Raw genomic sequence first — 16,330 nt, 5'->3', positions numbered from 1 at the left:
CTGAGAGGTTGTTTCCCTTTGTGGGAAAGTCTGGGACCAGAGGACATAACCTCAAAGGGGCCACCCACTTAAGACAGAGATGAGGAGGCATTTCTTCTCTGAGGGTAGTAAATCTGTGGAATTCTTTACCACAGAGGGCTATAGAGGCTGGGTTGATAAGGATATTCAAGACTGAGTTAGACAGATTTTTAATCAGTAAGGGAATCAAGGGTTATGGGGAAAAGACGGGAAAGTGGAGGTGAAGACTATCAGATCTGCCATGAACTCATTGAATTGCTGAGCAGACTCGATGGGTCAAATGGCCTACTTCTCCTATGTCTTATGGTCTTATGCTCAGCCTCTCAAAATCAGCCTTTCTCTAATCTAATAACCTGGTTTTATCATATGGATGTCCTCCTTTATCATCATCTTAAAGTGTAATATATTATGGTCATAGTTGTCTAAATGTTCCCCCTACTTTTACTTCTCTTATTTCCTCTGGTTCATTACCCATTACTAAATCCAATAGAGAAACTTCTTTTGTTGGGCTTTCTGCATTTTGGGTTAGAAAGAAGTCTTGTACCCATTATAGGAACTCCATTCCCTAATCCCCTTTACCTACCTCTTCTGTCCATTTAATATCCAATGAAATTCCCCAAGAGTATCATTTGATGTTTTTTTACTCAATTCCCTAATTTATCTAAATATATCTTCCTTCACTTCCCTTCCACTACTTGGTAGTCTCATCTATTAGTGTGATTGATCCTTTATTCTCTATTATCTCTATCCATATGGATTCTATTTTTGTGTTGTTGTTAGCTGCGGCTCTTTTTTCAGCTGCCATTAATGTTATCCTGAGCATAAAAGCTAAAGAGAAAGCATACAATGCGGCGAAGAGCATTGGGAAACCAGGGGATTGGGAAGCCTACAAAGACTAACAGAGGACAACTAAAAAAGAAATAAGGAGGAAGAAGATTAAATATGAGGGCAAACTAGCCAGTAATATAAAAGAAGATTGCAAGAGTTTTTTTAGATATATAAAGGGTAAGAGGGAGGCAAAAGTGGACATTGGGCTGCTAGAAAATGACTCTGGAGAAGTAGTAGTGGGGAACAAAGAAATGGCGGAGGAACTGAATAGGTACTTTGCATCAGCCTTCACAGTGGAAGACACGAGTAACATCCCCAAAGTTCGAGAGTCGGGGGGGGGCAGAGGTGAGTCTGGTGGCCATTACCAAGGAGAAGGTGCTAGGAAAACTGAAAGGTCTGAAGTTGGATAAATCACCTGGACCAGATGGATTACACCCCAGAGTTCTGAAGGAGAAAGCTGAAGAGATAGTGGAGGCGTTAGTGGTGATCTTTCAGGAATCGCTGGAGTCAGGGAGGGTCCAAGAGGACTGGAAAATCACTAATGTAAGCCCCCTGTTTAAGAAGGGAGTGAGGCAAAAGATAGGAAATTACAGGTCAATTAGCCTGACCTTGGTCGTTGGTAAGATTTTAGAGTCCATTATTAAGGATGAGATTTCAGAATACGTGGAATACATGGAAGGGCAAAGTCGGCATGGTTTCATCAAGGGGAGGTCATGCCTGACAAATCTGTTAGAATTCTTTGAGGAGGCAATGAGTAGGTTAGACAAAGGAGAGCCAATGGATGTTATCTACTTGGACTTCCAGAAGGCCTTTGACAAGGTGCTACACAGGAGGCTGCTCAGTAAGATAAAAGCCCATGGTGTTAGAGGCAAGGTACTGGCATGGATAGAAGATTGGCTGTCTGGCAGGAGGCAGAGATTGGGGATAAGGGGGTTCCTTCTGAGGATGGCAGCCAGTGGCTAGTGGAGTTCCGCAGGGGTCAGTGTCGGGACCATAACTTTTCACTTTATACGTTAATGATCTAGATGAAGGAACTGAGACCATCCTGGCTAAGTTTGCAGATGATACAAAGATAGCTGGAAGGATAGATAATATTGAGGAGGCAGGGAGGCTGCAGAAGGATTTGGACAGGTTAGGAGAATGGGCAAAGAAGTGGCAGATGGAATACAATGTGGCGAAGTGTGAGGTCATGCACTTTGGTAGGAAGAATAGAGGCATAGATTATTTTCTAAATGGGGAGAGAATTCAGAAATCTGGAGTGCAAAGGGATTTGGGAGTCTCGGTTCAGGTTTCTCTTAATGTTAACTTGCAGGTTGAGTCGGTAGTTAGGAAGGCAAATGCAATGTTGGCATTTATTTCAAGAGGACTAGAATATAAAAGCAGGGCTGTGCTGCTGAGGCTTTATAAGGCTCTGGTCAGACCACATGTAGAATATTGTGAGCAATTTTGGACCCTGTATCTCAGGAAGGATGTTCTGGCCCTGGAGAGGGTCCAGAGGAGGTTCACAAGAATGATCCCAGGAATGAAAGGCTTAACATATGAGGAACGTTTGAGGACTCTGGGTCTATACTTGATGGAGTTTAGAAGGATGAGGTGGGATCTGATTGAAACTTACAGAATATTGAAAGGCCTGGATAGAGTGGATGTGGGGAAGATGTTTCCATTAGTAGGAGAGACTAGGACCCGAGGGCACAGCCTCAGAGTAAAGGGAAGACCTTTTAGAACAGAGATGAGGAGAAACTTCTTCAGCCAGAGAGTGGTGAATCTGTGGAATTCATTGCCACAGAAGGCTGTGGAGGCCAGATCATTGAGTGTATTTAAGACCGAGATAGATAGGTTCTTGAGTGGTAAAGGGATCAAAGGTTAAGGGGAGAAGGCGGGAAAATGGGGTTGAGAAACTTATCAGCCATAATTGAATGGCAGAGCAGCCTCGATGGGCCGAATGACCTAATTTCTGCTCCTATGTCTTATGGAGTAAGTACAGTTATTCCACCTCACCTTCCCCCCCCCTCTATCTTTCCAAATATTTATATTCTACAATGTTTAATTCCCAGTCCTGATTTCTCTGTGGCCATGTAGTATATCTTGTTTCTCCAATGCATCATTGCCTCCAACTTTCCTGTTTGATTATGGACAGTATGTCCATTGTACACACATCTTAGCTCAATTTTAATAGGATTCCCTCTCACTTTGTTTAATCATCTTTTTAGACTCTTGTTCTATTACTATTTATTGCCTTGCTATCAATGTCCTCCCTTACTTTATTCTTTCCTATGCTCTCCTTCCCTGTTTTGTCTATATTTAGGCTGCTTTATGTTTCTTGTCGATCCCAGATTCAAGCCTTTGCCAATTCCCTATTCACCTTTTCCCCTACCTCATTGGTACAGGTCTTTCATGACCGAGGGCTTGTGCCAATGTCTCATGATAGTGAGTCCCTCTTTTCCATACCAGCCCTTTAGGCACATGTTAATTCTCCTGAACTATCTGCTCCTATTCCAATTCGCTTTGACTCGAACAATAATCCAGAGATTATTACCCTCGAGGCCCTGCTTTTTAATTTAGAGCCTAATTCCTGACCGTCTTTCAGCAGAGCCTCCTCCCTGTTCCTGCCTATGTTGTTTGTTCCAATATGGACAGGCCAACTGGATTTACCCCTCCCTTTCCAAGTTCCCTTCAGTCACCATGAGACATTCCTTACCTTGCTGCCAGGTAGGCAACACACTCTTTGGTATTCTTGTCCTTGGCTGCAGAGGATGCTATCTATCCTCCTCATTGTGGAGTCGCCTATTATTACCATATTTATATTCTGCTCTTTGCCACCACAACCCCCTTTGGACAGCTATCTGAGCTACAATTTTCACAATTCTAATAGAATCATGGAATCTAACAGTGCAAAGAGGCCCTTCAGCCCATTGAATCTGCACCGACACATGAGAAACACCTGACCTACCTACCTAATTCCATTTACCAGCGCTTGGCCCATAGTCTTAAATGTTATGACGTACCAAGTGCTGATCCAGGTACTTTTTGAAGGATGTGAGGCAATCCGCCTCCACCACACTCCCAGGCAGCGCATTCCAGACCGTCACCACCCTCTGGGTAAAAAAGTTTTTCCTCACATCCCCCCTAAACCTCCTGCCCCTTCACCTTGAACTTATGTCCCCTTGTGACTGACCCTTCAACTAAGGGGAACAGTTGCTCCCTATCCACCCTGTCCATGCCCCTCATAATCTTGTATACCTCGATCAGGTCGCCCCTCAGTCTTCTCTGCTCCAACGAAAACAACCCAAGTCTATCCAACCTCTCTTCATAACTTAAGTGTTTCCTCCCAGGCAACATCCTGGTGAATCTTCTTTGCAATCACATCCTTCCTATAACGTGGTGACCAGAACTGCACACAGGACTCCAGCTGTGGCCTCACCAAGGTTCAATACAACTCCAACATGACCTCCCTACTTTTGTAATCTATGCCTCGATTTGATAAAGGCAAGTGTCCCTTCGGCCTTTTTCACCACCCCACCAACATGCCCCTCCGTCTTCAGAGATCTATGGACACACACGCCAAGGTCCCTTTGTTCCTCAGAACTTTCTAGTGTCATGTCGATCATTGAATACTTCCTTGTCAAATTACTCCTTCCAAAGTGTATCACAGTACACTTTCCAGGATTAAGTTCCATCTGCCACTTATCTGCCCATTCGACCATCCTGTCTATATCTTCCTGTAGTCCAAGACACTCAACCTCACTGTTAACCACCTGGCCAATCTTTGTGTCATCCGCAAACTGACTAACCCAACCTCCCACATAGTCATCTATGTTGTTTATATAAATGACAAATAATAGGGGACCGAGCACAGATCCCTGTGGTACGCCACTGGACGCTGGCTTCCAGTCACTAAAGCATCACCCTGTGTCTCCTACAAATAAGCCAATTTTGAATCCACCTTATCAAATTACCCTGTATCCCATGTGCATTTGCCGCCTTTATAAGTCTCCCATGTGGGATCTTGTCAAAGACTTTGCTGAAATCCATATAAACTACATCCACCACACTACCCTCATCTACACACCTGGTCACCTCCTCAAAACATTCAATCAAATTTGTTAGGCATGACCTCCCTCTGACAAAGCCATGCTCACTTCCCTAATCAAACCTTGCCTCTCCAAGTGGAGATGGATTCTCTTCTTCAGAATTTTCTCCAATAGTTTCCATACTACTGGCCTGTAGTTCCCTGGCTTATCTCTACAGCCCTTCTTAAATAGCAGAACCACAGTAGCTGTTCTGCAGTCCTCTGGCACCTCCCCTGTGGCTAGAGAGGAATTAAAAATTTGGGTGAGAGCCCCTGCGATCTCCTCCCTTGCCTCCCTCAGCAGTCTGGGACACAAATCATCCGAACCTGGAGATTTGTCTACTTTTAAGCCTGCCAACACCCCCAATACCTTGTCACTCCCTATATCAATTTGCTCAAGCACCTCGCAGTCTCTCTCCCCGAGTTCAATACCTTCATCCTCATTCTCTTGGGTGAAGACGGATGTGAAGTACTCGTTCAACACTCTACTGATGTCCTCTGGCTCCACCCATAGATTGCGCGGTTATCCTCTTCCCATTGATATACTTATAGAATGTCTTGGGATTTTCCCTACTTTTACCAGCCAGAGCTTTCTCATATCCTCTCTTTGCTCTCCTAATTGCTTTCTTAAGTTCCACCCTGCACTTTCTGTACTCCACTAATGCCTCCGCTGATTTGCTTCCCTTGTACCTGTTAAAAGCCTCTCTTTTCCTTCTCATCGTATCCTGAGTTTCCCTGGTCATCCATGGTTCTCTGGGCTTGTTACTGCTTCCTATCACTCTAGAGGGAACATGTTGAGCCTGTACCCTCCCCATTTCCTTTTTGAACACCCTCCACTGCACCTCTGTAGATTTCTCCACAAGTGGCTGTTCCCAGATCCTGCCTTATTTTACTAAAATCCGCTCTCCCCCAATTCAAAACATTTTTATGTAACTTGCCTATTTCTTTGTCTATAATGAGCTTAAGTTGAACCATGTTGCGGTTGCTATCACAAATGCTCCCCCACCACCACCTCGGCCACCTGTCCGGTTTCATTCCTCAGAATTAGGTCCAGCAATGCGCCCTCCTTTGTTGGACCCTCTACATATTGACCTAAAAAGTTCTCCTGTACACATTTCAAGAAATCCACTCCATCCAAGCCCTTAACACTATGGGCAGAATCTTCTGGGTGGCGGAGCCAGCGCTTAAAATGTCGCGCGAGAGTCCTGACGTCAGCGCGCGGCATCGTGATATTTTGGTCAGTGAGCACGCTATGCAGTGGGACACACACCCGTCATTAATTAAAGACCTTGTTAAGGCCCTTAACTTGCCAATCGCCGACTATTTTGAGGGGCCCGTGCGAACTTTGGCTTGGCGCACGGGCCCAAAGGCAGGCGGGTAGGTGATTTTTTTTTTACAAACCTCATCCAGTGGCGGGATGAGGTTTGATAGCGGTTTTAAAAACATTTAATAAAGTTTTTGTTTATTTCATGAACACGTCCCATCTCGTGTGACATTTTAACATCAGGGGGACATGTTAATTACTTTTTTACTCTATTTTTTATATTTGCCAGCCTTTCAGCGATCTCCCTGAGGCAGCACTTTGCCTCAGGGAGATGTGTGCTCTTTCGGGCTTCAATTTAAGCTCGTTATGGACAAAGAAATAGGCAAGTTGCATAAAAATGTTTTGAATTGGGGGAGAGCGGATTTTAGTAAAACAAGCATAGTGTTTCCCGTCGGGTGGCCCGTTGGGCGGGCCTTAATTGGCTCGCCCACTTAAAATGGAGGCGGGGCCTGTTTCAGTGGCGGTGATCGGCTGCCAGCCTGCCACTGAGCCGGTGGGGCCCGCCCGCCCATTCTGCCCTATGTCTATCCGAATTAATGTTGGGAAAGTTGAAATCACCTAATATAATTACCCTATTGTTATTGTTTTTACACACCTCCCCAAATTGTGCACATATTTGTCCTCAATTTCCCGCTGACTATCTGGGGGTCTATAATAAGCTCCTAACAATGCGGCTGCCCTTTTTTTATTCCTAAGCTCTATCCGCAAAGCTTTATTCAATGCCCCCCTCTAAGATGTCATCTCTCCTTATTGCAGTAACTGACTCCTTAACTAATAATGCAATGCTTCCTCCTCTTTTACCCCCTCCCCTGTCTCGCCTGAAGATTCTATATCCCAGAATGTTGAGCTGCCAATCCTGCCCTTCCCTCAACCACATCTCAGTGATGGCTACTAGATCACAATTCCACGTGTCAATCCTCACCCTTAACTCATCTGTTTTGCCTGTAATACTGCTGGCATTAAAGTAGAGGCCATCCAGCCTTGCCTTACTCCCTTGAAACTTAATGCAGCTGTACTCCATCTGACTTGATTGTTTTAATGTATTATAATGCGTCCCTATTCTGCTAACATTGTGTCCCCTCCTCCTGCTGAATTAGTTTAAACTCCTCCCAACAGCACTAGCGATGTTAGGATGTTAGTCCCGCTCTGGTTTAGATGTAGACCGTCCCGCTTGTACAGGTCCCACCTTCCCTATTGCGTAAAGTTGGTATGCAAGTTTCTTATGCCCATCAGAAGCTCCTGGGTTCAGTTCCCAAGCTGTACTGAGTTAGCTCATCTCAGCTAGGGTAGCAATAAGATTCTGTACTAAAATTGAGCTTGTTTCCCCTGATAGGAGGGTGTGCAAATAGCCATGGGCTCCTGCTTTTGATTGCTGCTGGAAAGTGTGCATGTATGAATATTGGCTGAGGGTATGAATATTGGCTGAGGACATGATTGAACTTAACTGTTGACAGAGTGCACAACAGCTACTCTCCAGACTCATACATGAAGGATGGCCATTGGATGTGATACCGGAAGGTTATGTAGTGGTAATCCATAAGGAGTTGATTCCTTCTGGAAAGGAAGAGGAGAGAAAACCATAAAAAAACAAGTTAAACGCATGGTAATGTATTGATTGAGTTTATAGGAAAAGGATGTTTTGTATTTATATAGCATTTATCACATTCTCCAGAATATCCAAAAGTGTTTTCCAATCAATAGATTACTTCTGAATTGCAGTCACTATTGTTATGTGGGCAACTGTTGCTCCTAATGCTGTTTTGTAGCAGTATCATCACATGTTAATATGAAATTTGTATTGTGATCATGGTGCGAGACCAATAGAATTGAGCTGTTTTTACTTTTTCTATTTTTTTCTACTCTGTCATGGGATGTGGGCGTTGCTGGCTAGACCAGCACTTATTGCCCATCCCTAAATGCCCTTGAGAAGGTGGTGGTGGGCTGCCTTCTTAAACTACTGCAGTCCATGGCTGGATTTTTACAGCCCCGTTGCGACAGGAATGGGCCTGTAAAATATGGCGAGCCATTCTAAACTCCATTGACCTCAGTGGGAATGTAAAATCCTGCTGTCGTAAAATTCTGACCCATGTATGGTAGGAACACCCATAGTGCTAGTAGGAAGGGAGTTCCAGGATTTTGACCCAACAACAGTGAAGGAACAGTGATATATTGCAAAGTCAGGATGGGGAGTGACTTGGAGGAGAACTTCCAGGTGGCGGTGTTCCCATTTATCTGCTGTCCTTGTCCTTTGAGATGGTAGTGGTCTTGGATTTGGAAGGTGCTGTCGAAGGAGTCTTGGTGAATTCCTGCAGTGCTTCTTGTAGATGATACACACTGCTGCTACTGTGCATTGATGGTGGAGGGAGTGAATAATTGTGGATGTGGTGCCAATCAAGTGGGCTGCTTTATCCTGGATGGTGTCAAGTTTCTTGAGTGTTGTGGGAGTTGCACTCATCCAGGCAAGTGGGGAGTATTCCATCACACTCCTGACTTGTGCCTTGTAGATGGTGAATAGGCTTTGGGGAGTCAGGAGGTGAGTTACTTGCTGCAGGATTCCTAGCCTCTGACCTGCTCTTGTAGCCACAGTATTTATATGACTAGTGCAGTTCAGTTTATGGTCAGTGGTAACCCCCAGGATGTTGATAGTGAAGGATTCAGTGATGGTAATGCCATTGAACGTCAAGGGGCGATGATTGGATGCTTTCTTGTTGGAGATGGTCATCGCCTGACACTTGTGTGGCACGAATGTTAATTGCCACTTGTCAGCTCAAGCCCGGATATTGTCTGGGTCTTGCTGCATTTGGACGTGGACTGCTTCAGTATCTCAGGAGTCATGAATGATGCTGAACATTGTGCAATCATCAGCGAACGTCCCCACTTCCGACCTTATGATGGAAGGAAGGTCATTGCTGAAGCAGTTGAAGATGGTTGGGCTGAGGACACTACCCTGAGGAATTCCTGCAGTGATGTCCTGGAGCTGAGATGATTGATCTCCAACAACCACAACTATCTTTCTTTATGCTAGGTATGACTCCAACCAGTGGAGAGTTTTCCCCCCGATCCCCATTGACTGCAGTTTTGCTTGGGCTACTTGATGCCACACTCGGCCAAATGTGCCTCGATGTCAAGGGCATTCAGTCTCGCCTCACCTCGGGAGTACAGCTCTTTTGGCCATGTTTCAACGAAGGCTGTAATGAGGTGAGGGGCTGAGTGGCTCTGGCGGAACCCAAACTGGATGCCAGTGAGCAGGTTATTGCTAAGCAGTTGTTGCTTGATAGCACTGTTGATGACCCCTTCCATTACTGTACTGATGATCAAGAGTAGACTGGTGGGGCAGTAATTGGTTGGATTTGTCCTGCTTTTTGTGTACAGGACATACTTGAGCAATTTTCCACATAGCCAGGTACATGCCAGTGTTCCTGCTGTACTGGAACAGTTTGGATAGGGGTATGGCAAGTTCTGGAGCACAAGTCTTCAGTACTATTGCTGGAATATTGTCAGGCCTCATAGCCTTTGCACTATTCAGTGCCTTCGGCTGTTTCTTGATATCATGTGGAGTGAATCGAAGTGGTTGAAGACTGGCATCTGTGATGCTGGGGACCTCTGGAGGAGGCCGAGATGGATCATCCATTTGGCACTTGTGGCTGAAGATTGTAGCAGATACTTCAGCCTTATCTTTTGCATTGATGTGTTGGGCTCCCCCATCATTGAGGATGGGGATATTTGTGGAGCCTCCTCCAGTGAGTTGCTTAATTGCCTGCCACTGTTCACGACTGGATATGGCTTAGATCTATCCATTGGTTGTGGGATCGCTTAGCTCTATCACTTGCTGGTTATGCTGGATGGCACACAAGTAGTCCTGTGTTATAGCTTCACTAGGTTGACACCTCATTTTTAGGTATACCTGGTGCTGCTCCTGGCATACCCTCCTGTACTCTTCAGTGAGCCAGGGTTGATCCCCTAGCTTGTTGGTAATGGTAGAGTGGGGGATATGTCAGGCCATGATGTTACAGATTGTGGTTGAGTACAATTCTGCTGCTGCTGATGGCCTATAGTGCCTCATGGATGCCTGGTACAGAGTTGCTAGATCTGTTTGAAATCTATCCCATTTAGCACAGTGGTAGTGCCACACAACACGTTGGAGGGCATCCTCATTCTGAAGTTGGGATTTCGCCTCCACAAGGACTGTGCAGTGGTCATTCCTACCGACACTGTCATGGACAGGTGCATCAGTGGCAGGTAGATTGGTGAGGATGAGGTCAAGTATGTTTTTCCCTCTTTTTGGTTCCCTCACCACCTGCCGCAGACCCAGTCTGGCAGCAATGCCCTTTAGGGCTTGACTAGCTTATTCAGTAGTGGCGCTACTGAGCTACTCTTGGTGATGGACATTGAAGTTCCCCACTCGCCAGAGTTCATTCTGCTCACTTGCTTCCCTCAGTGCTCCCTCCAAGTGGTGTTCAACATGGAGGAGCACTGATTCATCAGCTGAGGGAGGGCAGAACATGGTAATCAGCTGGAGGTTTCCTTGCCCATTGTTCCCCTATTGCTTGACTCTCCTGCATTGGCACATATGCCCTTTCTTCCTCCACCCAGTCTTCTGTTGTTGGTGTTTTTTTTCTCCCTAGAACCATCCATGATACCCCTTCTCTTCCTCGTCTGTGTGCTATACCTGGCAGCATCATCCACAAACACTGACCAGGTTTCTACGTAAATGCTAAATACACTCAACTCTGTCTCTCCACTGCCTCTGTACTGTTAAGTTGCTTCGTCAACTTCGAGTTTTGAATGAGCAACAATTTCCTTCAGCGAATTAGGAGTATACAAGCTGTCGTCTTAGTGCTCACCACAGACTCTAAACCCTTATTCACCCCATCCCCTTCCTAGCTTGTGACCTTGGGGGTGCCTCCTTCCACCTCTAATTATCACCCACCTCCACCCCCTATTTCACATCTGCTCAAATCCTTACCCAACCCGTTGACACTTTTGGACTTAATTACTCCATTGCTCTTCAGGCTAGCTTCCCATCTTCTGTCACCCATAAAGTTCACCTCATTAAAACTGTTGCTTGTACCTGTCCTTGCAGATGCACTACCCCCATTGCCAGATTTAAACTATCTTTCTATCCCAACTTCTCCAATGCTACATACCTTCACCTCACCCAGACTCTGCATTTCTCTTACTCTGATTGCTCATACATTCCCCTGTTCTCTTCTGATTAGCTTTGGTGACCATGCCATTGCCAATTAGATCCCCATACTCTGAAATTCCCTTACTATTCCTTTACCTCTCCAACCTTGCTCTATAAGGCTCTTCTCCAATCCTTTAACCAAACTTTTAATTACAGCCTCCTAACATTCTTTGGTTTGGCATTCATTTTCTTCCTTCAACCTCTGTGTAGTACTTTGGGAGGTTCTTCTATGTTAAAGATGCTAAATAATACAAGTTCTGGTTATTGCTGGTCTGTACTTTATTCCCTTAACTCCAGCATCTGACGTAAGTGGGCATGTGATCTAACCCCAGACTGTTGCTGATACCACCTAGGACCTGGCTGGCAGAAGCCAAATGAGGCAAAAATGTGGTGGTTTTCCTACTTCATTGTGTGGGAAAGTGCAAGTATTAACATCACTATATTTTACTGAGAAGAAAACCACCTCTGACATTTAACCATATTAAAAATCCATTCTGGCAGAGGATATTTAATATATAAATATCTTAGTGCTTTGTATGTGCAGTAAATCTCCTTTGTTCATGTAATCAAATTACTTGATTACTTCTTGATTAATAGTCATGAGTTTTTTTTATTTGAAACTAACAATTTTTTTCTCTCTCAAGGAGTCTGTTGAGTTTCTAAATTATGTCGTGAAGTAAGTACTTTGTTTCTTCTCGGCATTTTAAGTATTTAATCTGTAAAAACTAAATTCATAATCCGTTGCTGTATTATTCCAATGAATAGCATAATATTGTTTTTGTTAAACAAAATTTAACTATATTACACAGTCCTTGTACCCTCTTCTAATAAGGAAAAGCTACCTTATCTAAACCTGTCATAATCTTGTACACCTCTATCAGATCTCTCCTCAACCTCCTTTGCTCCAAGGAACACAGCCCCAGCTTCTCCAACCTAATCTTGTAGCTAATTTCCCTCATCCTTTGAACCATTCTGTTAAACTTCCTCTGCATCCTCTCTAGGACTTTTACATCCTTCCTAAAATGTGGTGACCAGCACTAGACACAATATTCTAGTTATGGCCCAACCAGATCTTTATAAAGGTTCAGTATAACTTCCCTGCTTCTGTACTTTATACTTCTACTTATGAAGCCCAAGGTCCCATATGCTTTGCTAACTACTCTCAATATGTTTTGCCACCTTCGAAGATATATGCATGTGAATCCCCAGGTCCTCCTGCCTCTGCACACTCTCTTAGAACTGTGTTGTTAAGCATATATCACCTCTCCCTATTCCTCTGCCAAAATGTATCACCTCACACTTCTCTATATTAAATTCCATCAGCCACTTGTCTGCTCATTCTGCTAGCCTATTTATGTCCTGTTGCAATATATTGGTATCAGCCACACTGTTGGTGACACCTCCTAGTTCGATATCATTGACAGTTTTTGAATTTTTACTCTGTACTCCATTTGTACATATAAAAAAAAAGCAGTGATCCTAGCACTGATGCTTGGGGAACACCACTATCTCCCATCCTCCAGCCTGAAAAACAACTATTTACTACAACCTGCTGTTATCTGTCCTTAAGCCTTCCGTAAAAAAATTCTTTTTTAACCAGCCTTTTAAAATCCAAATAGATACCACCCACTGCATTCTCTTCATCAACTTTCCCTGTTAATTCATCAAAAAATTCAGTTTGATTAGTCAAACATGATCTGCCTTTTACACATCTGTGCTGACTCTCCTTAATTAACTTAAACCTCTCCAAGTGCCTGTAAACCTTTCCAAGTGCCTGTTAATATTTTCCTTGATTACTATTTCTAAAACTTTACCCACCACTGATCTTAAATTGACTTGCCTCTACTTACTAGGAATGATTTATATTTATTAATATGTATTTACTTATTTCCATCTCGCGTAGCATTTTTAAAAAATGTAACTGATTACTGTGCTTCTGTTCAGTGAATAAAAAATGTTAATTATATAACAGAAAGCTGCAGTGCAAGCCACTGGCGAAGCCAGGACCTGTCCAATTCAAGGTAGTGGAATTACCAAATAAACCACATGTGTGCAAAGTAAGGTCTTTCAACAAAAATGATGCAAATTCAGAGGTCACTGTTTATTACCAGGTAGGTCACTAATAGTTATTCATTTGTTTTTCACTCAATTTTAGTTCTTTTAGCTCTCTATTGTGACTGAATTGTACCTGTCATGAGCAACATTTTGATGATGAATGTTAACATTCATTTAGCACCTCCACATATAACCTGCCTGAGATAGCAAACACATATTGTTGACATTGAAAAGCGTAACTGCATTTTGTTTTCAATATAACTTTTATTGGAGCATTTTTGTTATAACACTCATTTTTACACTTGCAAGCAATGTTCCAGTCATAATTGTAGCAGAGTCAAAAAGGCTTTGAATATCATAAAATTTATTTGTGCCTATCAAAGCAGTGGCGCTACTAGTCAAACTGCATGCAACTTGTGTGTTCAAAAGATCACTGCAGCACAGGTTTATGATCTTCACATTCTATGATAATATTTCCCTGTATTTCTTAGTAACTATGGTAAATTTTTATGGAGAATATTTTTAATATGAACTTCATTTTGAAATGAATGTTATAACTTTGCCAAATGGAAAGTTGACCACATGGCTGGATGATGTGTTATGAATGAACTTTATTAAATACATAAATATATTAACATATAAACAGATTCCAACTTTCAGCATACTTGATTTTATGAGCCTGTTGCCCTTTCATTTTAAAGTACTGTTGCTTATCTTAATGTGGTCATTAATAATTAACTGTTCGTTCTTAAAAGAAACTCTTAATTTTCAATTTATTTTTCAGTCAGGTCCTCGGAAAGTAAAGGATTATGCACTCATGGAACTACTTATTGTAAGTGAATTAATCTAAGCTATGCATAAGGTTTTCTATTTGGTTTTAGAATTTTAAAAGTATACCAGTTTTTGAAAGAATTATTGAGACAGCCAGTGTATTCTTGCCAGTAGGTCTTTAGAATGTTAAATCTTGGTGAAATTTTCCTCATTATTTTCCCTCGTCCTTTTGATGGTATTTGCAAATTTAGGAGATGTTGCTTATGTCACATTAGGTTTTGTAGAAATTATAGCACAAATATAGTTCATTTGGTCTCTTGAATCTCTACCATTCCTAGCTCTTAATTTGGAACTGTCAGTTTTAATCCCATTTGAAGACCATCAATACCTTTACAATTCCCCTTTTAACTTTTTTAGAATTTCTGCTTCAATAAATACCTGTAGTAGAAAGTGTTCACTGTCCTAATAATTGTTTTTAAAAAAAAAAAATTCCAGTGATCATTGTAGATCACAAACATAATATAGTGTCTGTGGCTGGAATTTTCCCATCTCACCCATGGTGGGTTTCGTGGCGGGCGGGAGTGAAGAATCCAGTGGCAGGCAAACAGTCGCAAATCCGCCGTCTTAAAAGCATATCGCAATTCTCCCAATGGTGTGTTCATGGCGGATCGGTTATCCCACTGACTAGTGGCGCGAATGCCATTTGCATTCCTTAGCATGTCATGAATGCTCATTAAAACAGCTGCTCACTGGAATCTTGCCATGCCTTCCAATCTTCTGTCACACCAGCGGGAAATTATGTCAGCCTCAAACCCGTTTGACAAAGTGTCACCTGCACAAGTCGGATCTCAGTTCACAGGTAACTTCAAGGTGAGTGGAACATATCTGACATAGTGCTGCGCTGGTCTTGTTGCAATGAATGCCACTCTGTTGGGGTGTAGGGTTGGATTGCTCCTTCTCTTTGCTTTCATTGTTCTGAGGAACACCACTGTGCTGTGGTACTCATGCAGGCCTACTTTCAGAGACTAGCACTTCAACTGGGGGTGGGTTGTGAGGCGAGAGTCACCTTGATGAACATGAAGGGGGGCAACAGGGAGGGAAGGCAGTGCAATGGCAGTGAGAGGGAAGGACAAACATGATTGGGGAAGGTGATAGTGACTGCCCTTGACATCAAGGCCGCATTTGACTGATTGTGGCATCAAGGAGCCCTAGCAAAACTGCAGTCAATGGGAATCAGGGGGAAAACTCTCCACTGATTGGAGTCATACCTAACACAAAGGAAGATGATTGTGGTTGTTGGAGGTCAGTCATCTCAGCTCCAGGACATCACTGCAGGATTCCTCAGGGTAGTGTCCTCAGCCCAACCATCTTCAACTGCTTCATCAATTACCTTCCTTCTATCATAAGGTCAGAAGTGGGGATGTTCACTGATGATTGCACAATGTTCAGCATCATTCGTGACTCCTTCGATGCTGAAGCAGTCCATGTCTAAATTCAGCAAGACCTGGACAATATCCAGGCTTGGGCTGACAATTGGCAAGTAACATTCGTGCCACACAAGTGCCAGGCAACGGCCATCTCCAACAAGAGAGAATCCAACCATCTCCCCTTGATGCACAGTGATATTACAATCACTGAACCCCCCAGTATCAACATCCTGCGAGTTACCATTGATCAAAAACTGAACTGAACTAGCCATATAAATACTGTGGCTATAGGAGCAGGTCAGAGGCTAGGAATCGTGCGACGGGTAACTCACCTCCTGACTCCCCAAGGCCTATCCAGCACCAACAAGGCACAAGTTGGGAGTGTGATGGTATACTCCCCACTTGCCTGGATGAGCGTAGCTCCCACAACACTCAAGAAGCTTTACACCGTCCAGGATAAAGCAGTCCGCATGATTGGCACCACATCCACAAATATTCACTCTCTCCACCACCAATGCACAGTAGCAGCAGTGTGTAGATCACAAAATGCACTGCAGGAATGTACCAAGGCTCCTTTGACAGCACTTTCCAAACCAACGACCACTACCGTCTTGAAGGACAAAGGCAGCAGATGGATGGGAGCACCACCG

General features: G+C 43.6%; 1 protein-coding gene across 2 annotated transcripts in view; it reads left to right on the top strand.

The window, feature by feature from the left end:
* The window catches only part of LOC121289236 (nardilysin-like), a 110,199-nt gene that overhangs the window by 71,993 nt on the left and 21,876 nt on the right, over positions 1–16,330 (top strand). For both annotated transcript variants that reach the window (XM_041208465.1, XM_041208466.1), the window contains 3 exons: positions 12,072–12,103; positions 13,400–13,538; positions 14,267–14,314. In XM_041208465.1, the coding sequence (XP_041064399.1) occupies positions 12,072–12,103; positions 13,400–13,538; positions 14,267–14,314 (219 nt within the window). The remainder of the gene's footprint in view (positions 1–12,071; positions 12,104–13,399; positions 13,539–14,266; positions 14,315–16,330) is intronic.

This window comes from Carcharodon carcharias, chromosome 16 (assembly GCF_017639515.1).
Source record: "Carcharodon carcharias isolate sCarCar2 chromosome 16, sCarCar2.pri, whole genome shotgun sequence".
NCBI classification, from domain to species: domain Eukaryota; kingdom Metazoa; phylum Chordata; class Chondrichthyes; order Lamniformes; family Lamnidae; genus Carcharodon; species Carcharodon carcharias.
The sequence above is the reverse complement of the archived record's forward strand: the minus strand, read 5'-3'. Positions and strand labels throughout refer to the sequence as shown.